General features: G+C 46.1%; 3 protein-coding genes across 20 annotated transcripts in view; 1 reads left to right on the forward strand and 2 right to left on the reverse strand.

The window, feature by feature from the left end:
• The window catches only part of LOC114022341 (zinc finger protein OZF), a 793,526-nt gene that overhangs the window by 462,601 nt on the left and 303,179 nt on the right, over positions 1 to 27,746 (forward strand). The window lies entirely within an intron of this gene.
• On the reverse strand, positions 1,183 to 22,390 carry LOC114022304 (butyrophilin subfamily 1 member A1). 13 transcript variants are annotated; one of them, XR_005227787.2, is made up of 10 exons: positions 21,093 to 22,390; positions 20,253 to 20,725; positions 17,312 to 17,468; positions 14,868 to 15,215; positions 11,135 to 11,416; positions 8,065 to 8,169; positions 6,962 to 6,982; positions 5,568 to 5,848; positions 5,423 to 5,449; positions 2,606 to 2,713 (listed from the first exon to the last, which is right to left on the reverse strand). XR_005227787.2 is itself a non-coding variant. In XM_037915160.2 (9 exons), exons 2-9 carry the CDS (start codon positions 20,304 to 20,306, stop codon positions 3,285 to 3,287), a joined length of 1,071 nt encoding a protein of 356 aa, XP_037771088.1. In that variant the 5' UTR covers positions 20,307 to 20,725; positions 21,093 to 22,390; the 3' UTR covers positions 1,183 to 3,284. The 13 variants fall into 13 exon arrangements, 10 of the variants coding, with proteins under 10 accessions (XP_037771088.1, XP_043384111.1, XP_037771084.1 ...); XR_005227788.2 differs by lacking the exon at positions 2,606 to 2,713 and adding an exon at positions 3,308 to 3,361; XM_037915160.2 differs by lacking the exon at positions 5,568 to 5,848 and having other exon boundaries at positions 1,183 to 3,361.
• Positions 23,315 to 27,746, reverse strand: part of LOC102944869 (E3 ubiquitin-protein ligase TRIM39) — a 34,748-nt gene continuing 30,316 nt past the window's right edge. Inside the window, exon 11 of the mRNA XM_037913409.2 lies at positions 23,315 to 25,494. Coding sequence (XP_037769337.1) covers positions 24,977 to 25,494 — 518 coding nt within the window. The 3' untranslated portion in view covers positions 23,315 to 24,976. The remainder of the gene's footprint in view (positions 25,495 to 27,746) is intronic.

Consider the following 27,746-nt stretch of genomic DNA (forward strand, 5'->3'; position numbering starts at 1 on the left):
TGTGCCCATTACTTTGGGGTATGCTCATTTATTAGGATTACTCTTCTGGGAGGCAGGGGGAGTGTTCTATAATTCTATTAATGTCCTGCTTATGTCACTTGTGTGTTCATATGGAGCTCTACTCCTTCCTTCTGCAAGTCCCCTTCCAATGGAACTATCCTGCAGGGCCTCGGTTCCCCAGGACTGGGTTCCTCCAGCCCCAGAACTAGATGAACGAACAAACGCACACACACGTGCATACACGCACGCACACACACACACACTCTCTCTCTCTCTCTCTCTTCGCCCTCCCACCCACTGACTGCCCCAATAAAGCTCAGAGAGGCTTCCTGTTATGCAGTACCTGTGGCTTTATTTACACACACAGTTCTCCCACCACCAGTGTTGAGCTATTTACAAGGCTTACAGGGCTAGTTCCCTCCTTTCCAAGCAGTCAGCCCACAGCCAGGAGACTGCCTGTTCTCCTGGCAGCCCCTCTTCATACTGATCCCAGCCCTTATAACTGCGGCTTGTCAGGCCCACAGGTGGAGCCAATCCCCAGGCCAGGCATCATGCCTGTTACACCAGCCCCAATCTATTTCTCTTGACTGGAGCTGGCTGAGCAGGGGCTAATTAGGTGCTTTTGCAGCAGCACCCTGCTACACACAGGTTTCAGAGTAACAGCCGTGTTAGTCTGTATTCGCAAAAAGAAAAGGAGGACTTGTGGCACCTTAGAGACTAACCAATTTATTTGAGCATAAGCTTTCGTGAGCTACAGCTCACTTCATCGGATGCATACTGTGGAAAATACAGAAGATGTTTGTTTTTATACACACAAATCATGAAAAAATGGGTGTTTATCACTACAAAAGGTTTTCTCTCCCCCCACCCCACTCTCCTGCTGGTAATAGCTTATGTAAAGTGATCACTCTCCTTACAATGTGTATGATAATCAAGGTGGGCCATTTCCAGCACAAATGCAGGGTTTAACAAGAATGTCTGAGGAAGGGGGCGGGTTAGGAAAACAAGGGGAAATAGGTTATCTTGCATAATGACTTAGCCTAGTGATGAGCAAACCCCACAGGATTTTTGGGGGGTACAGGGATCTTTAGCTTAGGTAAGAGGAGTGTTGCTGCAGAGTAAATGGGGGAAGCTAAAAACACAAAAGAGTAAAGTTCAGAGAGAGAGAGAGAAGCAACCAGCTTAACTATAAAAGTTATTTATTGAATAATAGTGATAACTACACAAGGAGAGCCTAAACAAACAAGACAGTTACATTATTAAAGACTTCAAAAGTTATATACAGAAAACTATACCTTGCTGAGGTAGAAAAGAAAACAGAGAGAGAGAGAGAGAGAGAGAACCTCACCATTTCCATGCAACTTGAACTGTTCGGGGTTCCCAGGTGATGGTGGTAGCTCAGGGTCCTGAGTGCTGGAGACAGGCGGAGCCCCCAGCACGATCAGTCAGGAGAAGATGGAGTCCCAGTAGAACTGATGCAGAGTTTGGATTTAAGCATCAGAACACTTACTGGAGCGTGACTAGGGATTTTTGTAGAGAAAATACAGTGGTTCAAGGGAGAGTTGTTTATGGGTAAACTGATGACTCAAGGGTTTTCTTTAGGCTAGACAATAGAAGCTGATCGCTCTTGGCTCTGGGTGGTGTTTTCTTCCAGGGAGCTCACAGTGCAACTAGGCTGCTTCAGTATTTTGGATATCAATCAATGATTTATTACTAGAATTGGTCTGTTAATTGCTGAGCTGGCTGTGTGCAGGTGTAGGTTCATTAACATCTGGAGCAGAGATTCCCATGATGCAGATTCCCTGCTTTTCTGATCCTAGAGTTCAGTGCGGTTCTGTTCTCCATTCTGTATGCAAATTGAGATGTCTCCCTGTCCCATCTTTCATGCAGATGAGGCTAGGGGAGTTGTCTCTGTTTTCCATTCCGTATGCTAATGGAGATGTCTTAATCTTGTCGCCCTTGTCAGGAGGGGTCTAGGTGTGTCTCCCAATGCCCTTCACTGCTCTCTGCAAGCCTTTTCTCTGATTGGTTTTCATTCAAGCAGAGACTGGTGGTGGTGGGGTGTCTTTCATGAGTCAGACAGGCTAGATACTGAGCCCTGGTTCCCCAAAAACACAGAGCTGACTGGCATCACCTTCCAGCTCATAGATATTAGTGATTCTGATTTCAGTGGGATATTTCCCCCCTGTGCCTCAGTGACACAGGCTGAGCTGGGATCCCCCTCTGACCCAGAGCCAGGGGCGGATTCTCTCTCCAGTGAAAGAGGCTGGCGGGAATGTGAAGATTGGAGCCTGGTTATCAGCATCAAAAAATGCCACCTGCCCCTGTTCATAGTCCAGACAAACCCGGATCCTGCTGGGGCCATGCCTCAGGGTCAGGGGAATCTTTGGGGAGGTGAGAACCTGGTACTGACCCCCATACAGCCTCACAGCCCAGATCCCCACCTCAGGGTTTAGGTTAGACATGAACTCTCCCTTCCTGCTCACAGACTCTCTGGCCACCCCAACAGCCCAGTACTTCCCATCCCCTGCCTCCACCTCCCAGTAATGGATACCCGAGATGAATCCCTCACAGCCCAGCACACAGCACTCATAATCAAATCTCTCAGGGTTGTCAGGCAGATCCTTCTGGGTGTCTCCCTGCCTCACACTTTTCCGATCCTCAGAAATGATGAGTCGGGGATGAGCCGTGTCTGGATCCAGAGTCACATTCGCTGTGGGGGGGAGAGACATTCAGAGCGTTAGGGGCAGAGCTCAGCCCTGGGGTCGGGTTTGATCGTGTGAGTGACAGAATCTTCCCCAGCTGGGGAGTGAATCAGGGAATCTTCTTCCTCCAGGATTTACCCATCAGCTCTGAAATCTTAGCAAAGTGCAGAGGACATTCACTTCCCTGAGAGAGATGGATGAGTGGCAGAGTGAAAGGATCAATGGAGCCAGACTTGAGGCTCAGAAAATTCCCTGTCCTTTCTCCCCACGGAGGTCCTGAGGACCCTGTTTTGTAGGAAATCGGTGTCCACTTCTTCCCAGTGCTCACTGATGTGAATGACTCTGCAGTAACCCCTGTCTATCTTAAATCTCACTGTATCCCAGCCACCCCTTTGTTGGAATGTATTACAGTGCGGCTCCACCCGAACTTGCTTGCTTGAAAAACGCCACATGTCTCAAGTGCTCCAGTCTTAGACAACACAACTCATGGGACCAGGATTTGCGATGTCCCAGATTCCACTGCTCAGGAGCAGGCTTAAACTCCATAGTCTTTAAGGATCATCACAGAGATGTGATGGCTCAGAACTTATCCCTTTGGTACGGAGGATGTGAGGAAGGTTCAAAAAACAAAACAGACGAAAACGAAAAAGGAGTACCTGAAAGGAATGATACGAAGAAAGTGTATGGGTGCATGCACACATGGGGGTGGGGTGGGAAATGAACATAACATAAGACCGGCCATATGGGATCAGACCAAAGGTCCATCTAGCCCAGTATCCAGTCTTCCCACAGTGGCCAGTGCCAGGTGCCCCAGAGGGAATGAACAGAACAGGGAATCATCAAGTGATCCATCCCCTGTCGCTCATTCCGAGCTTCTGGCAAACAGAGGCTAGGGACACCATCCCTGCCCATCCTGGCTAATAGCCATCAATGGACCTATCCTGCATGAATGTATCTAGTTCTTTTTTGAACCCTGTTATAGTCTTGGCCTTCACAACATCCTCTGGCAAGGAGTTCCATAGGTTGGCTGTGCATCGTGAAAAGAAATACTTCCTTTGGTTTGTTTTAAACCTGCTGCCTATTCATTTCATTGGGTGACCCCTAGTTCTTGTGTTATGAGAAGGAGTAAATAACACTCATTTAATTTCTCCAAACCAGTCATGATTTTATAGACCTCTATCCCCCCTTAGTCGTCTCTTTTCTAAGCTGAAAAGTCCCAGTTTTATTAATCTCTTCTCAAATAGCAGCCATTCAATACCCCTAATAAATTTTGTTGCCCTTTTCTGAACCTTTTCCAATTCCAAGATATCTTTTTTGAGGTGGAGCGACCGGATCTGCACACAGTATTCAAGATTTGGGCGTACCATGGATTTATATAGCAGCAATATGATATTTTCTGTTTTATTATCTATCCCTTTCTTAATGATTTCCAACATTCTGTTCGCTTTTTGGACTGCCGCTGCACATTGAGAGGATGTTTTCAGAGAACTCTCCACAATGACTCCAAGATCTCTTTCTTGAGTGGGTACAGCTCATTTAGAGCCCATCATTTTATATGTATAGTCTCCCTCTATCTCCCCAGAACCTCTTTCCTCTGTTTCTAACCTATCAAGTTTAGTGTTCCATTAGGAAGGTAGCTGGGAACTAGCCCATCATTCAGTGTAACTCCCCTGCCACTGACCACGGCTTTGTTCCAAATGAGCCCTCTCTCAGGCAGTGAGGGATGAAGAGTCAGGAGAAGCCATGACTAACAGCAACAACAGAACCAACCTTGGCCCTGTAGGAGATACGCACTCCACTGGCTACACACATAGATTGGGGAGGACTCAGAGATAGCACTGAAGCTGGTGGTAGAGCCCTGTACGGGACTATTTTTTTAATCCCGTCCCTCCCCGCAATACCCACTCCCACCTGCTCCCGCATTGTTTCTTGCATTTTTATCCCGCTCCCATCCCCAAAGACCTTAGATCCTGCAAGTCCCTCAAGAGAAACAGATTCCCCCATGCTACTAAAAAAAACCCCCAAAACACCAAACAGTCAGTTTGTATTTTTATATATATATATATATATATATATATATATATATATATATATATATATATATATATATATATATATAAATGGAATTCAGACATGATTTTTACTACTAAAAGAATAAAACAAAACTTGCTCAAACCGTGTAAAAAAACAACAACACTTGAACTCTGGTTATAATAGACATCAAATCTCTTTCTATGCCTTGTTTAAAGTTAAGTATTAAAATCTTTATCTGAGGGGGAAAATAAAAAAAAGAAGAAGAAGAAGAGAAAAACTTGCTTTCCATTGCTGAAATTCTGTTGAGGAGAAATTGGTGAGAGATTTAGTGTTTTCTCGCACATTATTGCGGGCTGGGGTTTTTTGCCCATCCAACTCTGCTCACAACAAAGACCATTTTACCCGCTCCCGTTATTATGGCAGTGGGTCCAGCGGGATTCCAGTCCTGCTGCAGGGCTCTAACTGCTGGTACACATGCAAGAAGAGGGCAGAAAGAAGAGCTGCTGTGACATATAGATATACTGTGGTCTGATTGGACTCAGCTACAAACCTGTCTGTCCTCATGGGGTCCTGTAAAATACAGTGTGTCCTGCCCTGCTCCATTCACATACACAAGGAAAAGAGGCAACATTTTCTCCTGAATGATGGGATTTGAACAATGGTAATATATTCACTTTACTTACCCGGGTGTGTGAGGACTCTTCTCCAACCTGAAACCAACCACATAATCAGAGATGAGAAATTGGCTGAACAGATACTATACCAGTAGGATTAAATATTGCAGAAAATGATACACGGGAAGGAAAATTAGTGCTCCTGAACATTTACCATAATATAAATAGTAGAGATGGTTTTAAAATGGCATTTCCAGCCTACGGGAAGTTCCAATATTTCGACTTTGTTTTTGTCCTGAGTTGGGGCCGATAAGTTGGAATATGAAAACTTTTTGCAGAACAGTCCATCCTGACATTCCTGAACCAAAACAAAGCATTTTCACCTGAGATGAAACATTTTGGTTCAGGTGGTTTTGATATCGATCAGTGTCTGCTTGGGCTGCTGCAGTGGCTCATGGGAGTTGTAGTTCAGGTACCCCACGTCCCCAGGATCAGCTAGAGGAAAGACCACAGTGCATCATGAAAGACGTAGCGCACAGCGGAGAATGTGGACATTAGACTCCTGAACTAAAAATCTCACAGAGTACTGCAGCGGCCCGGGGGGGCCCACAGATTAATGTAGACCCAGACCCAACCCAAAACAAAATGGTTCATTTTGATTTTCCAGTGGGAAAATCTAAAAGTTTTGGCAGGATTGACACCATCCTACAGGAAATGTCAATTTTCTTGAACCCATAATTTTCCACATTTAAGCAGACTGGTTTCGTTATCAGAATTCCCATTAACTATATAAATAAATATTATAAATTATTATCACAATTTGCTGACTGATGCAGTAAAACTGCATTAGAAATAGCTTGATGACGGTCTAGTTAAAGTCAGTGGAAGTAGCATTAGATCCTTAATCGTTATTTTAAAAAATTTATAGCAGTACTGGAAAATAAAATTACTAATGTTCCTATCTGAATAAATTTCTCATGCATTATTTCTTTGGTGTTGGGATTTTCAAATGCACCTAAGCAAATTAGGAACAGAAACCCCATTGAAATTCTGGAAACTTGTATTCCTTATTCATAGATTTTAGGGCCAGAAGAAACGACCATGATCAGTTAGTCTGATCTGCATTACACAGGCCAGATAATTTCATCCAGTTATTCCTGTGTCAAGCCCATAACATCTGTATGAGCTAGAACACATCTTTTAGAGAGATACCCAGTCTGGATTTAAATACTTAAGCACATGTGAAAATCCCACCCTTGAGCCACAGAAACAAACATGTGTCTTCATATCCTTACTACAAAGTTGAAGAGGTTCAGCTGTTCCTTTTCTCTTACATGTTTTACCTGATGCCTTTATTACGTGACATTGTCAGAACTCACGTTGAGGCTAACGTGTCAATTTTATACAAAGAAGACAAGACTTTTAAAAATTACTTTTGGTGTGAATTTTTTCATGCTTCATATTATCCCACATTAAACAAAACAACAGCAGCAAAAATCCTAAATAACTCCCTCTCCCACATACACAAAGCCAACAAACAAAGCCCATTACAAGGATACACATTTGCACAAAAGATACTAATTGGTGGAGAAGGAGACTGTGACTTACTAAGTTCTGCTACAAGTTTCTCTGAAAAGGAAACCAAAAGAGAGATACATTATTGATCCTTGTGTTTTACTTTTCCTTCTCCACAGTTAAAGGGGTGTGTTTTCCATTGGCAAAATGTGTCCATGCCTCTCCACACTGTTAAAGCCACGCACAGGAAGGAGGAATTCTCTTAAAACACTACGTGAACAGTTTGTTATTGGAAGGGGATCCCACTTACCTCCTCTGCCCCAACAACATCACATATATCAACCAAGAAGAAACACACTTTCATATGCCCCCTCTCCAGAGACCAATGGCTCAGCCTGGGCTGCCAGCAGCAGGTGGGAAATGAAGTCTTGCTTTGGGAGGGATGCACATAGGAGCAGCTCAAGGGCAGGGAAGGAGAAGGCAGAGAAGAAGCATTAGCATGTCTCTGCTTTCTCCATCAAATGAGTCTCCTCCGGTTTCCAGCAGGAAACCTCCTCTCTGATGAGCCCGCAGGCAGTAGGTCAGTGGAGAAGGAAGGAATGTTTGTACTTCTCCTGACTTCTCCCTCTGAAACCTAATCATCCCCTGGACCTTCCTTCTCCTCTTAGCCCCCTGCTTGAGCCCCATGTAGGGCATCCCAGGGAGAAAAGCCCACTTACATCATGAGTCTTTGGATGCTTCCCCACTGGATTTAATAGGCTTCTCAGGGATCTTTCCCCGAGCCTAAACCAGCTCTTGACCCCAAATGAAACAGTAGAGGTTCCTCAGCCTCCCGACAATCAAAACAGTCTCGTCAGGGATGAAAAGACCCTAATGAGTGTCCTGGGGCTTCAGGGATTTAAAATGGAAACTGAGCTGCATCTTAACTATGGAGTGAATGCTATCCATGGTATGCACAGCCCCCCCCCCCACCACACATTTTCCTAAGATCTGACCACCCCAATAGGAGGTATAAATATGTCCATTTTTCAGATGGGGGAGCTGTGCTTCATATAATATGAAGCCTGGAGCCTGAATTACTGCCCCAAGGTCACACAAGGAGGCTGTGGTGGAACAAGGAATTGAACCCAAGCCCTCTATGATCACTCAATGGTATTCTTCCCCATTACCCTGTATTTCATTGGGTAATGCTTTACCTTTTACTTTGCAGAGATAGAGAATAAGGCCAATGGAAACAAACAAAACCACCAGGCTCACGCACAGAAACACCATCCACAGGGAGACTTTGGGGAAAAAAGAATCTGAAAAATAGAAAGCCGGGAATTTCCTTACTTGGGAAGCCAGGGCAAAAGTCACCTGATTTAATTACATCCACAGCAGGGTTTGTGTGAGAGGAGCTTGAATATATGTCCCTGGCTGATTGCACAGAAAATCAGAAACTGGTTTTCAAAATGGTTCCAACCAACAAGAGATCTAAGAGAGGTAAATGTCTGAGTAAACGGGCTTGGCTTGATCCACTGCTGTTTATTGAGTGATATTACTCAATGTTCAGGAGCATTACAAAAAAAAATCGACCAGTCATTAAGAAAACATATTTGCAAGGCCAGTATTACTGCCATGGCTTGAATGAATCACCAGTCATCTGCACATTTGGAGATGAAGTACATTATTCATTAATTGCTGTTATGCTGTTTTGAAATTTTAAAAAACCTCTTCACTTCAGCTGTTCATTATTTACCCCACGTTGGCCACATGACGATGAAAATTATTAATCACCCCATAGCCAAATTAATTCCCACCCAGAAATCTTGGTCACACAGTATATAAACATTCCCTTTATAAATGATTTAAACAAGGCGAATTTTCCTGAGTTTCTACCTTTAAAAAAAATAATGTTTGTGTTCCTATGATGGGATTTTCAAAGGGGCCTAACTGTAGCCATCCAGATCCCATTGAAAAGCAACAATAAATGACCTTTTAGCAACTTCTACACACTCTTTTGAGTACCCCAGCCTTTAAACAGTAACCGATTTCTCTGAAGAGGTTTCCTTCATGGTTTTTTTCCCCTCCCTTAATTCTGCTAAAGAGGATACCTGTTCCAGTGAATCTGCTCCTTAAAATATCCTTGTTAGGATTTAACATTAATACCTCTCCATGTTTAGAGGTAGCATTCTAGCATGATGCCTACAAAAACCTTGACAATGTTTCGACAGTGGAGTGTGAGACAGACTGGGGACCTGCCTGGGGCAAATTGTAAACTCTTTTTTGTTTGGTGAATGATGCTTTGCAACTTTCATATAACCTTCACTTTTGTACTGTAACCTCCATATGGGTTGAGATACCCAAGATATATTGGAAGAAACAAGCCTGGTTTTCAGCCTGTGGTCCGCAGACCCCTGGGGGTCCACAGACTATGCCTAAGACTTCCAAAGGGGTCCACATCTCCATTAGAAATTTTTTAGGGGTCCGCAAATAAGAAAAGATTGAAAGGCCCTGTTCTGGACACTAGCTGAGAGATAGCAATGACTTGAGAATGTCCTCAAGCATCATGAACTCTGATTGTCTTTCAGTCAAGGGGGCCCATCCCTTGAACAATGGATTGGCTGTAAAGAGGAGCCTGACCAAGGGGAAAGTGGTTTTCCAGCGGCTAGAACTGAAATTCTGCAGCTGCTCTGCTGCTCACATGGTGGGGGGTGGGAGTGAACATTATTTTAGAACAGGATCTGCTCCAACCACAGCCTCTCTCTTTCACTCTTGCACCAGCTGAATATTGCCAAACAACAGCAAGGCTGCAGGAAGCAGTGGGCAGACCTATCTGCCTCTCACACTGACTGGCCTAGAACTCACAGGTAGGGGTGAACATAGGCTTCGGCAACAAAGTATAGGCCTTTTGTTGTTTTCCCTAAATATCTGTAACTCTTTTATCCTTTGAGAGTAAAAGTCACTGTGGTTAATAAACTCCTGTGCAAAAGCTGTGTTCCTTGCTTTCCTTGCCACGTGGTTCCTAATGGGTGGTTAGACTATAAACCAGAGTGCCCGCAGCTAGGTGGAACTCTAGGGGAAGGCGTAAAAATGACTGCAGAAGCCTTGGTTGGTTTGGGGGCCTTGGGTTCTTGGATTGTTGAGTCCCAAGGAAGGGTGTCAGGCAAAGTGGCTACACCTAGGGATGTGACTTGAATCCCAGAGCTAGAACCGGTACCTGGACTCTACCCGGACCCAGATGGCTTGGAAGCATGTGGGATCCAAAGGTGGGGTCCATTTATAACAGACTGGTGACTCTGCACCAGTGAGGTCTGTAACAGAGCGAGCTAATGACAGTACTGCTGAAAAATGGCAAAAGCAATTTTAGAGACATTTTCAAAATGTCAAAGTTATTTCCATTTCCCAGGGTTGAAAATGCAACTTTTCCTGTCATAGCTCCCAAATTTTTCACAAAATATTTTTTCAGAAAAATTCCAGTTTTCATTCTTCACCTCTTTTGCCCCAACTTTTTGCCACTGGGTACGATAAAATGTCCAGGGATTTCCCTTCCCCCCACCACTTTTCCTTTTTTCATGCTAGCTTTTCAAAACTTTTCAACCTTTGGAAAAGTTACAGAGTGGCAAAGTTCTAGGACAGTTTTCCCTTGTTCCACCCTTCCAGTTACATACTTTTAGGATACATATTAGGGAACATTTAAGTGTTCAGCGTTGCTGTTTGGTTTATTAATGTAGTTTTAATTGGTATAGAGACTCAATATTAACTTTGTTTATATTACATAGGTGCATAGAGACTCCGTTGTACTAGGCACTGTAAACATAGTAAGAGACAGCCCCTGTCACAAAAAGTTCACAGTCCAAATGAGCAAAACAGACAGGGTGGGAGAAAGGAAGGCTGATTATCCTTAATTTACAGATGGGGATTAAAGTACCGAAGAATTACGGGATTTAACCAAGACATTACTAACAGAAATGGGATTTGAACCCAGATTGTTTAAATCGGTGGTTCTCAGCCAGGGGTACGTGTACCCCTGGGAGTACGCAGAGGTTTTCCAGGAGGTACATGAACTCATCTGGATAGTTGCCTAGTTTTACAACGGGCTACAAAAAAAGCACTAGCGAAGTCAGGACAAACTAAAATTTCAGACAGACAATGAATTGTTTATACTGCTCTATACACTGAAATGTAAGTACAATATTTTTTAGCCTCCTATCTAATCTACCCGTTTTAGTTAACCAGTTGTGTATGTATGTTGATGGTTGGCGTGTGGCTTTGATTGCAACTGACCTGCTACGTAAATTGTTGATTCTTTCTCTTGGTTGAGGAAGGTGTTCCGGATACAACACGACAAGTTCTGGTTTGAACGTTCTGTGATAAGGAAAGCAGTTTGCGTTTCAAACAGGCCGTTATCCCTTCGGGATGTTGTTTCAGAGACTGAAGGCAAATGTCGCCCACCCAGATCTCGCCACAGCACTTCGGGCTCTGGGTACCACCCGGCCGATCGGCACACCACTTGGATCCCTCCATCCTGGTAACCCTCAACAGAGAGGTGGGGATCAGAGCCCAAACCTGGAGGAGAATGGAGTACATCTCTTATTTCAGCATGCTAATTTAGATACATATTTCGCCTAAAAGATACAATTTTAAGCCATCAGTGGATTCCCAGTGATCACGGTCACAGTAAATCATGTGAATATATTAAAAAGAAAAACTGATTGGGACTTACTACCTTCATTATAGTGTAATGGGTTGCCATTAGGGTCCATTTATATAGTGACTGCTCCTAGAAGGTTATCCAGGAGGTCAGATCACTGCACCCCGATGCTCCTAAAAAATACGTAGTGAGTAAACTCAGCCCCCTTTGTCCTGTCATCAGAGTACAGCTAAAGCTGCAGGGACTGAGGTCTTCTGGGAGTTAAGCAGTCATTGCTAGCTCTGTTGCTTGTGTGTCTTTCTGGGGAGAGGCAGCGGTAAGAGGGGCTGATACAAGGCAAAGATTCCTGGCGGAGGCGCCTTTGGTGGTAAATTGCCTGCCCGCTCTCTGTGACCACTCCTGCTTCTGATTACAGGCCATGAGGTTTTTTTGTAAATAGATGAGTTGGTACTCGACTTGGTGTCACCGATTTCTGCTCCATCCCGGCAACCATCCTGAAAATCTGATCTCACTTGGCAAAAGGCAACAATAATCTTGACTAAGCTCTACCTCCAAAATTATATGTTTCATTACCACATGAGTGAAACAGGGAGGTTCTTGAACAGGGAATTTTGGAAAAGAGTAAGAGGAAAAAAAATGTTTTATTTTGTATTTCCCAATCCATCTTCCAGTGAGATGTCCACTTGTTGCCTGAGCTCTAGGCTGATCCTTGATCCCGTACCGCTTGAGATGTGTGTGCTTTCGAGACCATCCTTTTCTTTGTGGCTTACAGCTGAGAACAGAGAGCTCTTGACCTTTCAGTCCTTAGATGTGTCTTTTTGTAGGGAGAGTGTTTTTAAGGGGCAAAACCCAGTTCGGGAACTTTCTTCCAGATGCCTGACTGGACCAGAACATGCGTTCAGAGAATGGTGCAAGGCATAGTGTCCTCCTCAGAGGTTGTTTTGGGTGTGTGGGTCTATAGCGAGGGGTGTACACTTGTGCAAGATCTTCGTGTTGGTGTCACCCAATGGTTAGTGTATGTTATGCATCCCCCTCTGTGCATGATCCAGAGAAGAGCTGAGTCTGTTACAACTCCTAGCTACAGAAGGTGGTCCCTTAGCGCTGGGTGTAGAGACTCATGCTTTCAGCTCTGGAGCTTCCTGGCATTGACCAAGATGGGTAATTGTCATACTCATGCTAGCTCAACCTGGATTTTTATATGTAATTGCAGGTTCTAATAGCTGTAGCATTCACTCCTGCTTTACTGTACGTATGATGGTACTGAGGATGATTGCAAGACACCATTGATTGTTGTGGCACTGGCTTGCTTTTGACATTCACCCGTATAATTCCCCCCCCACCCCCACCATTGAATCACGATGTGGTCGTCTCTCTTTCTCACTTTCTGGTAGTGGTTGGAACTTTAACAGTGGACTGACTGGCTGAGTGAAGGAAAGGCTGAAGTGGGGCTGGTTGATCCAGGAGAAAGATCTGGAGTAACAGGCAAGAGTTGTGCCTGTACCTTCAGTCAGAAATGTGGGCCTTGCCCAGTGATGAGCTGCCAAAATCTTAACAACGGGTTCCCTCCTCACCCCACGAGGGGGTCGTTGCCCACCCCCGCCCCCCGGGACTCCTGCCCCATCCAACCCCCTCCCCTGTCCCCTGACTGCCCCCAGAACCGGGCAGGAGGGTCTTGTGGGCCACCGTAGTGGGTGCCCACCCCACCCCTAAGAGCCAGAGGCACCTGCCAGGGGGCGAGGTGGAGAGTCCCGGCAGTGCTTACCTGGGGCAGCTCCCAGGAAGCATCTGGCAGGTCCCTCTGGCTCCTAGGGGCGGGGGAGCGTAGCTGGGGTGGAGCAGGGGGAGCGGCCGCTCCCCCCCACTGATCACATCAAAAGTGGTGCCTTAGGTGCCGACTCCCTCGGTGCTCCGGGGGCTGAAGCACCCACGGGGAAAATTTGGTGGGTGCAGAGCACCCACTGGCAGCTCCCCACCCCGCGCCCGGCCCCAGCTCACCTCCGCTCCACCTCCTCCCCTGAACCCACCGCCCCGCTCTGCTTCTCTGCGCCCCCCCACCCCGCTTCCCGCGAATCAGCTGTTCAGCGGGAAGCCCGGGAGGGCTGAGAAGCAGGTCGCGGCTTCCCACTCAGGCCGAGGGTGGTGGAGATGAGCTGGGGCGGGGAGCGGTTCCCCTGCGCATCCCACCTCCCACCTCCCCCCCCCCCCCCCCCGGGTTACCTGCTGAGGCGCGGGCGGCCCTCCTCGCACCCCCCACCCCCACCCCCGAGCTCAGCTTCGCCTCCCTGGGCCTGAGCGGGAAGCCGCGGCTTGCTTCTCATCCCGCCCTGGCTTCCCACGCGAACAGCTGATTCGCGGGAAGCCTGGGGGCGCGGAGAAGCAGAGCAGGGCGGCGCGTTCAGGGGAGGAGGCGGAGGCGGAGCGGAGGTGAGCTGGGGGTAGGGAGCTGCTCTGCACCCACCAAATTTTCCCCGTGGGTGCTCCAGGGCTGCAGCACCCGTGGAGTCGGTGCCTAAGTCGCCACTTTGGGCCGGTTAAATTTAGAAACCCGTTTAGAACCGGTTCTCCCTCGCGGAACAACCGGTTCTAAAACGGCTTCTAAATTTAACAACCGGTTCTAGCGAACCGGTGCGAACTGGCTCCAGCTCACCACTGGTCTCGCCTTTCCAATATGACACACAGTCCCTGGTGGTTTCTTTTTTGGTCAAGCTCTCAGCCCCGGCCGGGACTAAAGCAGAGTTCTCGGCCCTGGTTGGATGGAGCTCCAAGCCCCTCCCCCGTCCTGCCTGCTGCCCTGGCCAAGGCCCCACCCTATTCCACCCCTTCCCCCAGGGCCCCGCCCCATTCTGCCATCACTCCGCCTCTTTCCCCTGAGGCCCCGCCCCCTGCTTCCTCCTTTCTGCCTCCCCCTCTGCTGCAGCCCCAAGACCAGAAAAGCTCTGTGCTCCTGCTGTGGCCAGCCTCAGGGCCATGCAGGGGGAGATTTTCTCCCTACAACATATTTTGACAACATGGATCATTTTAATGGATTTTTTTGTTCGTGTTTTGGAAATTTTACTGAATGTTTTACCCAGCCAGCCATTTTGTTTTGTTTTGTTTTTGTTTTTCAGTTTGTCAGTGAAATCTCTCAAAAATGTCTTTGTAAATCGGCATTCCCCACAGAAATATGCATTTTGACAAAAATAACCATTTTCCCTGGGTTGGGGTGGATGGGGAGAATCAGTGGAAAAATTTTGACCAGCCTTAGTGCGGATATACAAATAACAAACAAACAAATACACCCAAAACAAACTGTCATCTCAGAAGGAAATACAGTACCAAATAAGATACTGAAATGTTTGGGAAGACAACACCAACACAACCACTGACCTGCTACCTTCAGTTCCAGCAGGGCTCCTCTATAAAAGGTACTTGATCGAATGAAGCATCTGTACAATCCTTCATCAGAGGGTCTGATATTGTGTATTTTCAAGTCAACACTCCCAGTGGAAAGGCCGTCTTTCAAAAGCTCGGTCCTTCCCTGATATTCTAAGGTCTGAGACTCATTCTGATCCTTGCCATCACGGTACAGATGCACAATTGATGAGAGATGAGGTCGTAACCATTTCACCTCCATGTTTTGAGCATTCATCCTGGGGGACAGGTGACAGGGTAGTACAAATTCCTCCCCCACGATAGCAGTGACCGAATGATCAGGGACCACCACTGCAAACTGGGCTGTGAAATGTATCCGAACACAAAGGGAAATAAACTCAGGAGGAATACAACAATCTAACAATCATTTCCAAAATAAGACATTCAGTAATTTATATTACAGATATTTTATATTACACACAGACGCACACAGAAACTACATTAAAATAACATAATTAAGGTTGTCTGCAGTGCTGTTGCAGCTGTGTTGGTCGCAGGATATTAGACAAATAAGGTGAAGGAGGTGATAGTTTTTATTGGACCAACTTCCACTGGTGAGAGAGACAAGCTTTCGAGCTACACAGGCTTGAAGGAGAGCCCTATGTAGGTCGAAACCTTGTCTTTCTCACCATGTTGGACCAATAAAAAATATGATCTCACCCACCTTTTCTCTCTATGACTAAGCTTGCAAAGTATAGCAATCAAAACCAATCAGCCAAACTGAAACTGCATTTTTGGCAGAAAACTGTTTTGCCAAAAAAAAAAAAAAAAATCACCCAGCTCTAATGTTGATACAGTTTTTAATGGGAGATTTCCCATACTACTTGATCCATAGGACCGCTGCCTCATTCCTTGCCTGCTCAGGTGATGTCAAAAGAGAGGAGGAGGACAAAATAATGGGTAGGTCTTAGGACCCACGGAAGACAGAAAGAAGGTCGGGATGTCACTTCTTTATTTATTTCATTACTGATCTCTTTATATGTCCTCTTTCCCCTCATTTGGACTACCCCGAAGTGCAGAATGATCTGTGCATCAGATAGGACCAGGCCAGGTAAATTGGGCAAAGTGACTGGAGGAAATTTCAGGGATTATATCAGTTCACTTCACTAAGGGCATGTCTACACTTATCGGGGATTGACGCTGAAGCAATCAATGCACCGGGGGTCAATTTGGTGGGTCTAGTGAAGACCATTAAATTGACTGCACATCGCTCTCCCGTCGACTCTGGTACTTCACTGGAATGAGAAGCGTAAGGTAAATCGACGGGAGAGTGTCTCACGTTGACCCAGCGCGGTGTAGACACCGCAGTAAGTCAACCTAAGGTACGTCGACTCCAGCTACATTATTCACATCAATGGAGTTGCGTAACTTAGGTCAATTTAACCCCGTAGCATAGGCAAGGCCTAAGACTGTGACAGGTTCCAGACTTCATTCACTTTAGGTGCTCACATTGGATGTTTCTGGACTCTCAGTTGCTTCTGCCTCCTCAAGCTTACACTATACATGGAGTACCTCTGCAGACCACATGGAAACTCCAGCTGGGGCAGATTGGGGCATCCTGCTTTGCTTTGCTGTGCTCCTCAGAGGGAACCCCTCACACCGGAGCTCTGTGTTCTGCTCCAGTACCGAATATATTTGTGAATGTAATTCAAGGAGTTGTTTTGGTTTGGGTTTGGGGGGTGGGGTTTTTTTGTTTGTTTTTTTGAAGAATGATAATGTTTGGGACCATGCTCCCATGCAGACTGCCTCTCTCCTCGGGTGATACCAGAGTTTTACAACAGGCTACATAAAAACCACTAGCCAAGTCAGTACAAACTAAAATTTCATACAGACTGCTCTATAGACTATACTCTGAAATGGAAGTATAATATTTATATTCCAATTGATTTATTTTATAATTATAAGGTAAAAAATGAGAAAGTCAGTAATAATTCAGTAATAGTGTGGCCTTGACACTTCTGTATTTTTATGTCTGATTTTGTAAGCAAGTAGTTTTTAAGTGAGGTGAAACTTGGGGGTATTCAAGACAAAGCAGACTCTTGAGAGGGATACAGTAATCTGGAAAGGTGGAGAGCCACTGCACTATAGCACTCACAGCCATCCTTGGACAATAAAAGGACAACTCTCTTGACCCTCTGATCATGTTGATAGGCCTGTCTAATCTCCATGCATTTTGAGATGGGAGCAAATGGAAGAGGATATAAATGGGTTAAAGATGGCATGAAAGATGGAGTTATTAGTCCTGACAAGAAATCAGGAGACTATTATTTATTATTATTTACTGATCCAGTTTGGTATTTGCTTTCGTTTGTGTTTATTTGTATATCTGCAACTAAAGAATGGAACAGGCACATTTTACAAATCACAGTGACTAAGTAAACGCCATATGGAATTCCTACCTGATTCCAGCTTCTGGATGTGACAAATAATGGGGAAAATGATCAAACCCATCTGAGCAGAGCTGGTTCTGGAGCTGCAGCAGAATGAGGAAATTTTCATCTTTGCCATAGCTTGAGTTGTGCAACGGAGGGCGGGGGAGAAACAAAAAGACAACATCTAGGACCCAATCCAAACGAGAAGGTCTCCAATTAACTTCAATGATCTTTGGATCAAGGCCCAATGGCCACAGCAATCAAAACAACCCAGATTCTCATGGCTGAGGGGTAGAAGATTACAAATAGATGTGTTATATACAGTTAAATAAATTCATTTTGATATTATGGAGTGACAACACCCCATATTAAAGTTGAAACTGACTTTCTGCTATGAACCCACTGCTGTCACCTGCACTTCCATCAGTGCATGCTCACACCATGCTCAGAAAAAGATTAGCTTAAAAAATAAAAAGGTAGGCTAGATCTGGAGACAAATATGTTAATGAAAATCTAGGCCAAGAATTCCCCATTTTAACACCAAATTTGTGATATTTGTAGGGTGACCATATTTCCCAAAGGGAAAATGGGACACCCCCAGCTGCTCGCCCAAGCCCACCCCACCCCCTTATGTGAGGCTGCTGCTAGTCGCTGGAACCTTGCCTGCCCCCACACATGCTGGAATGCTGTCTCCCTCCCCACCCTGCCTCCCTCACTGTGTGGGGCTGGCATCTCTGCTTGCCCCCCTGCACATTCCTCCACGCCACGCCACACTTTCACCAAAAAAAGTCAGGACGGCCAGGACAGGGTTTAAAAAAGGGACTGTCCCAGCCAAAACAGGAGGTATGGTCACCCGAGGTATTTGTATTTGACGATGACAGGGTTTTTCCCTTTTCTTTTTGTCATGGCTCAGAGCTAGCCAAAGCACAGGCACTGGCTTCTAATTTTCCTTGGGGGTGCTCAAAGCCCACTCAGCCCCAGGCCCTGCCCCCACTCCACCCTTTTCCACAAGGCCCCACCCTCACCTCACCTCTTCCCTCCCCCACCCTGCCTCTCCCCCTCCTCTTTCCACCCCCTCCCCTGAGCGAGCCCCGTCCCCTCCCCTCCCCGCGCCTCCTGCACACCTCTGAACAGCTGTTCCGCGGCAGGCAGGAGGTGCTGGGAGGGAGGGGGAGGAGTTGATCAGCAGGAGCCGATGGTGGGGGAGAATGGAGGGGAGGGAGGGGGAGATTGGCTGCCGGTGGGTGCTAAGCACCCACTAATTTTTTTCCGTGGGTGCTCCAGCCCCGGAGCACCTAGGGAGTCGGCACCTATGGTCAACTTAATTTTGTAGTGCTGTCCCACAAATCTGCAGTGGATGAATTGCAACCTCTCCACTTGCCACAACCATCTTTCTCCCCGTATCCTCTATGGATGGTCCAGGCTCTGCAAGGAAAGGGGGGAAAAATTGGGGGAAGGGAGAAAAACTGAAAACAAAGTCAATCATTTGTTTCAATCGTATTTGATTAAAAATGGAAAAATCTATAAAATACTTCAAACGAAACAAAAATAATTTAAAAATACAATTTCACAACTATCATTCAATTTTTTTTAACAGGTTTTACTCATGAACTCTCCCCTCCAATGGCTTTTCACACAGGAGAGCTTCTATTAAGCAACTTATAAATTTGCCTCTTTTTTAATTATATCATGAAATCCCTATTGAGAAACAACATATGATCGACTTTAGGCACATTCTTAATTCTCACTGTTTTCAGAAGGAGAAAAGGATGCAATTTTCTGTTTTGACTGATTATGGAAATAACTACTTTTTCCCCCTTGAAGTATCAGACTCAAAAGAATTCAGCCCTGCAGCCATATTTAGAAAACTGTAATGACGACAGCCAGAAGACTAGACTGATGACCGTTGGATTTTGGTGCAGTAAATTGCTTCCTGTACTACAAATGCAGGAAGCGATTTTGTTACAAATCTCCCTCTGATGTGACTGAGAACAGGATCGGGCCTTGTGTTCTTGTGTAAAACACAATCACAAAAGAAATAAATGACTAGTTCAACCTGCTGTACAAATCTCGAGCTAGGAAAATAATCTGAAATGTATTTTGAATGTAAATCATTTTGAAGATACGTGTAATGCTAGTGTTTACATAAAGAGTAAAACCAATGACCCATGATTATTTACTCTTCATGTTAACAATCTGTCCACACAATAAGCAGTGTATTTTAGGGGTTATAAAGCAATGGTTTTCAATTTTTTTTTTCACTTTTGCTGTGGACCCCTTTGGAAATCTTAGATGTAGTCTGCGGACCCCCCCAGTGGTCTACAGACCACAGGTTGAAAACCACTGTTCTGTGGTAACGACAACTTTTTGCAGACCCTTTAGATATAGTCTGCAGACCGCCAGGGATCCGTGGACCGGAGAAAACCACTGTTATAAAGAGTCATTTTGAAGTAGCTCACGAAAGCTCATGCTCAAATAAATTGGTTAGTCTCTAAGGTGCCACAAGTCCTCCTTTTCTTTTTTTAAAAGAAAGAGCCTATAAGTATTTTGGGGCAGGGACTATCTCTTTGTTCTGTGTATGAACATCACCTAGCACAGTAGGATCCTGGTCCATGGCTGGGGCTGTTAGGTGCTACCCTACACCAATACCAATAGTTGCCATAGTTTACAGTCAGAGGTAAAGATGCTCCCCTCCCCTCCCCCACCCGCTCTCCTGCTGGTAATAGCTCACCTTAAGTGATCACTCTGGTTACAGTGTAACACCTGATGTTTCACGTTCTCTATGTATATAAATCTCCCCACTGTAATTTCCACAGTATGCATCCGATGAAGTGAGCTGTAGCTCACGAAAGCTTATGCTCAAATAAATTGGTTAGTCTCTAAGGTGCCACAAGTCCTCCTTTTCTTTTTGCGAATACAGACTAACACGGCTGTTACTCTGAAACCATTTTGAAGTAAGTTAACCTACTTGATTTGTCCTTCCAAGAAGTTTCACAGTCTTCAGGGCGTGACCAGCTCTCATTCGTCCTGTGCTAGCTTGTAAGTGACTATTTCAGCAAATATCCAGTTGAACAGTTAACTCTGGCTATAAAAGAGTTTTCTAAAGAGTTGTAGCCAGTTAACTCTGGCTATAGAAGAGTTTTCTCATCACTTTTCCATGCACTTTTTAAAAGAACCATGTTTGCGTTCCAGACTGATAAATGTGCTTGCCCTCTTGCGGCATCTGCCAAGCTGGAAAGCGAAAGTAATGCAGTACTGCATCTGGGGAGATGCCATCATTTCAAACCCCCATCACGTGGGAGAAGTTAGAGTCTTTTCTTAAAGAAACAGCCAGTCCAGCTGCGGAGCTGGAAGTGCCCGTACCAGCAGACTCAAGCATTCAGGTGATCTGAATCCAGTGATGATTTTGAAGAGACTCTTCTTGCGGATTTAGAAAATTGACTACCAGAAAAAAAAACAAAAACCAGAACAAACCTTTGTTAACAGGGAGTTAACAAAGGAGGGAGGGATAGCTCAGTGGTTAAGCATTGGCCTGCTAAACCCAGGGTTGTAAGTTCAATCCTTGAGGGGGCCATTTAGGCACCTGGGGCAAAAATTGGGGATTGGTCCTGCTTTGAGCAGGGGGTTGGACTAGATGACCTCCTGAGGTCCCGTCCAACCCTGAGATTCTATGAGAGTTGAGGTCATGAGTGGCATGTGACATCTCCATTTGGCTGGGTGTGCCTGGACTGTGGCCCAGCCCTGACGCCTCCTCCCCACAAAGCCCCATCCATGCTTTCTCACCCCCTCTGGCCAGCTGGCTACTCACCGCTGGCATGCGCCTCTTTGTCCCCTCCCCAGTGGGAGCACAGAACTCCTCTGGGGCCGGGGCAGGAGATGACAGCTCCTCCGGCCCGGGGTCCACAGGGTGAGATCCAGCTACTTCCGCTGCCAGGGAAGAGAGAGCTCCTCTGGCCTGGAGGGGAGAGGGGAAATAAAAAAAGCCCCTTCTCCCCCCACCATTTTTGCAAACACGGGTGTCTCAGTTCCACTGGGGTAACTGTTACCCCCTCTGCCCCTGCCTGAGCTGGGTTTTGCCCTCTGACACCCTCTGCCAGCGCCTCACCACGAGCTTAACTCCTGCTCCCCCCCATCCCTGATTTTGCCCTTTAGCCCCTCTCCTAATCCTGCCTCCAGCTGATTGACCCCCCTGACCCACCAATTTCCACCCCCTGCTCAGACCCTGGCCACCCCCCTGCTCCAATTTGGCCCCTTTGTCCCTTTTTAACCCGTATACAAAGCCGTCCGCAGAATCTTATGGCTAATAAGGGCAGGGTGAAGGGCAGTGGCTTCAGCAGATGAACTGAGCATGCTCAGTACATGTAAGCCGCACATTCCTATGTGGAACAATCCACTACACTACACCGGCCACGGTGGGCACAGAAAGTGCCCCTCTTAAAGGGGCAAAAAATTTTATTCCTGTGCACACCCCTGCCACCTGGTCTCGTGGAGGTGGATTAACTACTCTGACGGGAGGGATTCTCGCACCAGTGCAGGTAGTGTCTATACCAAAGTGCTACACCAGGGCACCTGCAGTGGTACAGCTGCACCTCTGTAGCATTTTAAAGGTAAACAAGTCCAGAGGCTGGTTATTGCATTAACAACAGAAGAAATGAACTGCAACAAGTTAACACAAACAGCCCAGCCTATGAAAATGATTGTTCCAAACTAGCGAGCAGATAATTATGTAAGAACGTGGATAGAAAATCAGGACTGATTCACAACTGAGCTGTTAGTTTAACACGGTGCATGATTGGGAACGGCCAGTATTCCCCATGAATAATTCTCCTAGTTTTAGGGCCATGATTTGCACTTATTGCATGGATCTGCAACTCTTCTTCTCAGGGAGACACCGATCTTTATATTTGCACCAACATGTTATCTGTAGTCATTACATTTTCGGTGAGGCTCCCACATTGAAAAATACAGAAACTCCTCGCTTAACGCTGTAGTTATGTTCCTGAAAAATGCTACTTTAAGTGAAATGATGTGAAGCGAATCCAATTTCCCCATAAGAATTAATGTAAATAGGGGGGATTAGGTTCCAGGGAAATTTTTTTCACCAGACAAAAGACAATATTTTATATATATACACACACATATACACAGTATAAGTTTAAATAAACAATTGAATATTGTACACAGCAATGATGATTGTGAAGCTTGGTTGAGGTGGTGAAGTTAGAGGGTGGAAGAGGGTGGGATATTTCCCAGGGAATGCCTTACTGCTAAATGATGAACTAGCACTCGGCTGAGCCCTCAAGGGTTAACACATTGTTGTTAATGTAGCCTCACACTCTACAAGGCAGCACGAATGGAGGGAGGGGAGACAGCATGTCAGAGAGAGACAGAGACACACACCGTGTGTGTGAGAGAGAGACGCGCTTTGCCCCTTTAAGTACGCTGACCGCGCTCTAAGTCCATTGCCTTTTTAAGTAGATCAGCAAATTGAGACAGCAGTTGCTGCCAACAAGCTCCCAGTCCTGATCCCTGTCCTGTCCCCGCCTGCTCTGTAGAGATGGGGGGCAGGAACCGGGGGCAGGAGTGGGGGGAGTGGGACACCCTGACATTAGCACCCCTCTTTCCCCCCTGCACAGCAAGCAGGAGGCTCCCAGGAGCAGCTCCAAGGCAGAGGGCAGGAGCAGCACGGGTCAATGTGGGGGAGGGACACCTGAACTGCTGGCAATTGATAGTCTGCGGGATGGCTGCCACACAGGGAACTTAGGGGAGCGGGGAGCTGATGGGGGGCTGCCAGTCCACCCAAGCCCCCACCAACTAGCTCCATCGGGCTGCTCTTTCTGCAAGCAGTGGACAAGGCAGGCGGCTGCCAAACAACGTAATAAGGGAGCCTTGCGCAACTTTAAATGAGCATGTTCCCTAACTGATCAGCAATGAATCAACGAAACAACACTAACCGGGACAACGTTAAGTGAGGAGTTCCTGTAGATGTGTATGTCACAGGGGTGGTGCTGAGAAAGGATTCTGATAGAATAACGTGAAAAATAGGAACAAATATTTATTGCAAAATCAAGGATCTTCTTATCAGATACTGAGCAACAGGGAAAAGTCAATTGCACAACAAAATGTAATACATATTTTAGGGGAAAAAATCCCAAATAAATAATTCCCCTCCTGGACAAGCCTGTGATGTGATGGACACTGGGCATATTTTATTCTGTGCATCTCAGTGGGATTTCCCAGTCATCCTTTCTCATTTATTTCATGTTGCTTTTACTGCCGTTATTGGCTCATTGTTCTACTTTAATAAATAGAGGCCAGAAGGGCAGATCTTTAGCATCTCGCCAGTGTTTCGTGGGTGCTTGCCCTTTATATCGCACCATTGCACGGCAGAGAGAAGACAGGCGTCTGACCTAAATCAGCACTGCAGTTTTGCGCTCTCTCTCTCAAGCGGGGCACCAGTGATTAGGCACTTTGCACAGAGCATTTATTTAAGGACAAAAGCCTTACAGAGAAAACAGATCAATAAAACAATAACAAGTGGAAAGGCAGACTTCTGCTTCCCAGAGGTCCCCCATCAGTCCTATGGAGACCCTGGCAGGTTCTAGTCCTTCCACTCCTTCACAACGTTTGACCTATTGATTAAAAGTTCATGTCAGTTTGTTGGCTCAAAATGAGAGACTCTCTTTAAACTCACCCTTTAGACCCCAAAATTTGTTCCCAAGCTCCTGAAGCAGGTAAAATCAGCCTCAAAGGCTGGGAGTCTGTGTAACCAACCATAGGAACTTGCATTGATCTTCCCAGGTTTCCCAGAAAATCCACCCAGTGAGCCGGGAACATACAATTTTTACCTGTAATATACATTGAGCCATAGGTCTGTGAATATACTACAGGCCCATGTCGTCCGGCCCATCTCAAGCACACAGATCACATTTATCAGGTGGAAACAATCGCTCCCAAAGAGGTGTGTGTGTTTGCAATATCTGTCACAACGGTCATACAGGCTGAATCGAGACACCCACTCAGGATTTTCTTTCCTTAATTTCTGCCATTAAAACGTGTCACGTTCTGTACTTCAAGATGGTCCAGTTTGCAGACAGAGAGCTAGCAGGGGGTATGAAGGAACATGGGACCCTGACAGGAGCATAGAGACTAGAAAATAAGAAGCTAAACAGGACTCTGCAACAACACTGTACTCCTTGCAGAGCCATAGAGACCAGGATTGAGAGCCTAGGATTTTCTGTGAGGAAACATGGGAGTCCTTCTGAGGCATGGAGACTAATAACATAGCTCGGAGCAGCTCTACAGGAAAGACGTTGTCTTCCAGGGTCATAGAGCTTAGGGAAATGGAAGCTAGAAGAGGCTTAGCAAGAACACTGTAATCCTCCAGGGTCATAGAGCTTAGGGAAATGAAAGCTAGAAGAGGCTTAGCAAGAACATTGTAATCCTCCAGGGTCATAGAACCTAAGGAAATGGAAGCTAGAAGAAGTTCAGCAAGAACATTGTAATCCTCCAGGGTCATAGAGCTTAGAGCAATGGAAGCGACAAGACGTTCAGCAAGAACACTGTAATCCTCCAGGGTCATAGAGCGTAGGGCAATGGAAGCTAGAAGAGGTTCAGCAAGAACTTCTAGGATCATAGAGAGTATGACACCACAGGCCAGAGAATCCAATTTCTTGGGATCACAGCCATGCATCACCCTCTGGGGGACAGTTTTATGTGGGACAACAATACACAAAAGTAAGGGAAAACTCTCTCCCCATTGAAAGAGACCGGCGGGAAAGCAAAGAGCAGCTCCTCGTTGCTGAGGTCGTAAAATGACACTCGCCCCAGTTCATAGTCCAAATAGACGCCGATCTCATTGTTGTTCTTTCTGAGGGGCACATAGGTGTTGGAAGGGTTGGTGAGCGCCATGCAGAGGTGATGATATTTCTGCAAACCCAAGACCCCCGTGTTGGGTCGAAAGACAATACGTCCTTTCCTCCTCACAGACTCGCTGGCCACACCCACAGTCCAGAACATCCCATCCACCTCCACCTCCCAGTAGTGTCTCCCCGAGGTGAATCCCTCACAGCCCAACACGCAGGGATCAGTGTCAAATCTCTCCAGACGGTCAGGCATCTCCTGACTTGGTTTTCCCCATCTGGCACCTTTCAGGTCCTCAGAGAGGATGAGTTCAGGACCTGCCGTGTCTGGATCCAGAGTCATATTCACTGCATGACAGAGAGACAATCAGAGTGTTAGATGCTGAGCTCAGCACTGGGGGGAAGGTTGGACAGACTATTCAAGAGGTTAGACATTAGTACAAAATAATCATCTACAATTGGGTGCACTCAGTGTCCCCCTGACAACAACTTCTTTTCTCTAGGTGAAAGGTAAGTCAGAAAGTCCACACCACACCCTTGGATGTTAAAGGCCTAGCAGGGATGCTGGAGCTATCAACGACCAATGTTAAAAAACTGGGACATTCGGAGGTGATGATAAAGCAAGGTACAAGGACATGGTTTAAAAGCAAGAAACATTGAAAAGATAGGACATTATAAGTGATGGTCATTCAAATAACCTTAACTCTGCCCTCTAGATACTCACTCTTCCATCTTTCCCTTCTTCTATCCAGGGGAGCTGAAACAAGTGGGGTGCTGAGAGCCACTGAACCAAACTGTAAACCCTGCATATGATGGAAACCACTTCAAGACAGGGGGTGTGGTAGCACCCCTAGTTCTAGCACCTATGCTTCCATCCCTCCTGGTTCTGTAAAATGTATACTTTTTAGGATCAAGTATACAAGTTCTTAGTCCGTAGCCATAGACGGGGTAGAAGTGAACACTGCACTGAGAGTGGAGTTAAGAAAATGAGAACAATAAACCATCATTTTAAAAGCTCCTCTCATGCATACACAATAATACATAATAAATATGCTGCCTCACCGCACCCACCAGTTTTATACACCTGTGAACTAGACACAGGACATAAGTTTACATAGACACGCCAGCTCCGTGCACGAGGACCCTTGTGGAACTCTTGGGGCATAGGATCTTTGTAAATAAGGTGGGATAATTGATGCCCATGTACCATGACGAATCAGAAACGGGGAAAGCAGCTCGTCTCCTGTGGACTCCACATGGTCCTAAAGAAGGGTTAATGTGACCAAACCATTTTAGATTTTAGCATCCCCAATCTTAGAGGTTTTGAAGAACAGGTTAGAGAATGCCTGTCAAGAGTAGCCTGCTTCAGTGAGGGGGTGTGTGGACTAGATGACAACTTCATCTCCTTTCCAGCCCCACATTTCTATGAGTCTATAAGCAAGTCTTTGTGATGAGAAGAGAATGAAATTTTTACCCTGTATTTTTTTTTTTGGTGGTGGTGGTGGGGTTATATCTATACATAAAACTGACAGTTGCCAAAACCTAAAAACATTTTGATTCGATTTTCCAATAATAAAATAAAACAAAACCAATGACAGTGGGGGTGTGTGTGTAAATTTCCATTTAGTTGAAAAGGCATTTTCCCACCTTCCCGCCTCCTCCCAAAAACAAAATCACTGATAATTATCAACCAACTAAAGTTCTGGAAAGAAGCTTAAACTTACAAGACACCCAAATATTTCCTAGTGTGGATGGATAAAGATATTGCAGAGTCTTTCATACAGTGGGGGAAGAGTTAAGATTGTCATCAGCATAGGCGCTGACTCCAGGGGTGCTCTGGGGTTGGAGCACCCATGGAAAAAATTGGTGGGTGCGCTGCACCCACCGGCAGCCAAGCTCCCCACCCCACCCCCAGCTCACCTCACCTCCGCCTCTTCCCTGAGTGTGCTGCAATCCCACTTCTTCTCCCAGCGCATGCTGCTGCAAAACAGCTGTTTTGCGGCATAATGAGCTGTGGGAGGGAGGGGGGAGGAGTGGGAACGCGGCACACTCAGGGGAGGAGGTGGGGAAGAGGCAGGGCCAGGTGGAAATTTGGGGAAGGAGTCCAACAGGGGCAGGGAGGGGGCGGAGTTGGGGCGGGGACTTTGGGGAAGGGGTTGGAATGGGGGTGGGGCAGGGCCGGGGGTTGAGCACCCACTGGTGCCAGGAGAATTTGGCCCTTACGGTCATCAGTGACCTGACCCGAGAAATTCCTTGCTTTCACATGCTGTGTATTTTTGCAATGTAATTCTTAAAATGTCCTGCCCGAATGTCTTCAGTGTTGTAGCAGTGTCAGTCCCAGGATATTAGAGAGACAAGGCGGGTGAGGGATTATCTTTTACCTGAAGAAGAGCTCCGTGTAGCTCGAAAGCGTGTCTCTCCCACCAACAGAAGTTGGTCCAATAAAAGATATGACCTCCCCCACCTTGTGTCTGCCCTAATGTATTTATTTAAACAATATTGTATCTTTGTGTTTCTTGGCCCCTTCATCCTGAATTTCCTAGTTGCTAATGAGTGCTTTGTTTAAAAATCCCAATGTTCCTGCAAAGTGCTGATTTGTC

This window comes from Chelonia mydas, chromosome 14 (assembly GCF_015237465.2).
Source record: "Chelonia mydas isolate rCheMyd1 chromosome 14, rCheMyd1.pri.v2, whole genome shotgun sequence".
Classification (NCBI taxonomy): Eukaryota; Metazoa; Chordata; order Testudines; family Cheloniidae; genus Chelonia; species Chelonia mydas.

Coding starts and splice junctions, on each gene's coding strand:
- LOC114022304 (XM_037915156.2), bottom strand. CDS start 20,306: ATGAGAGCTGGTCACGCCCTGAAGACTGTGAAACTTCTTGGAAGGACA. Junction 5,450..6,961: donor GAAACTTGTAGCAGAACTTA/GTAAGTCACAGT, acceptor GGTTGGTTTCAG/GTTGGAGAAGAGTCCTCACA. Junction 2,714..5,422: donor AAGAGTCCTCACACACCCGG/GTAAGTAAAGTG, acceptor TCCCCCCCACAG/CGAATGTGACTCTGGATCCA.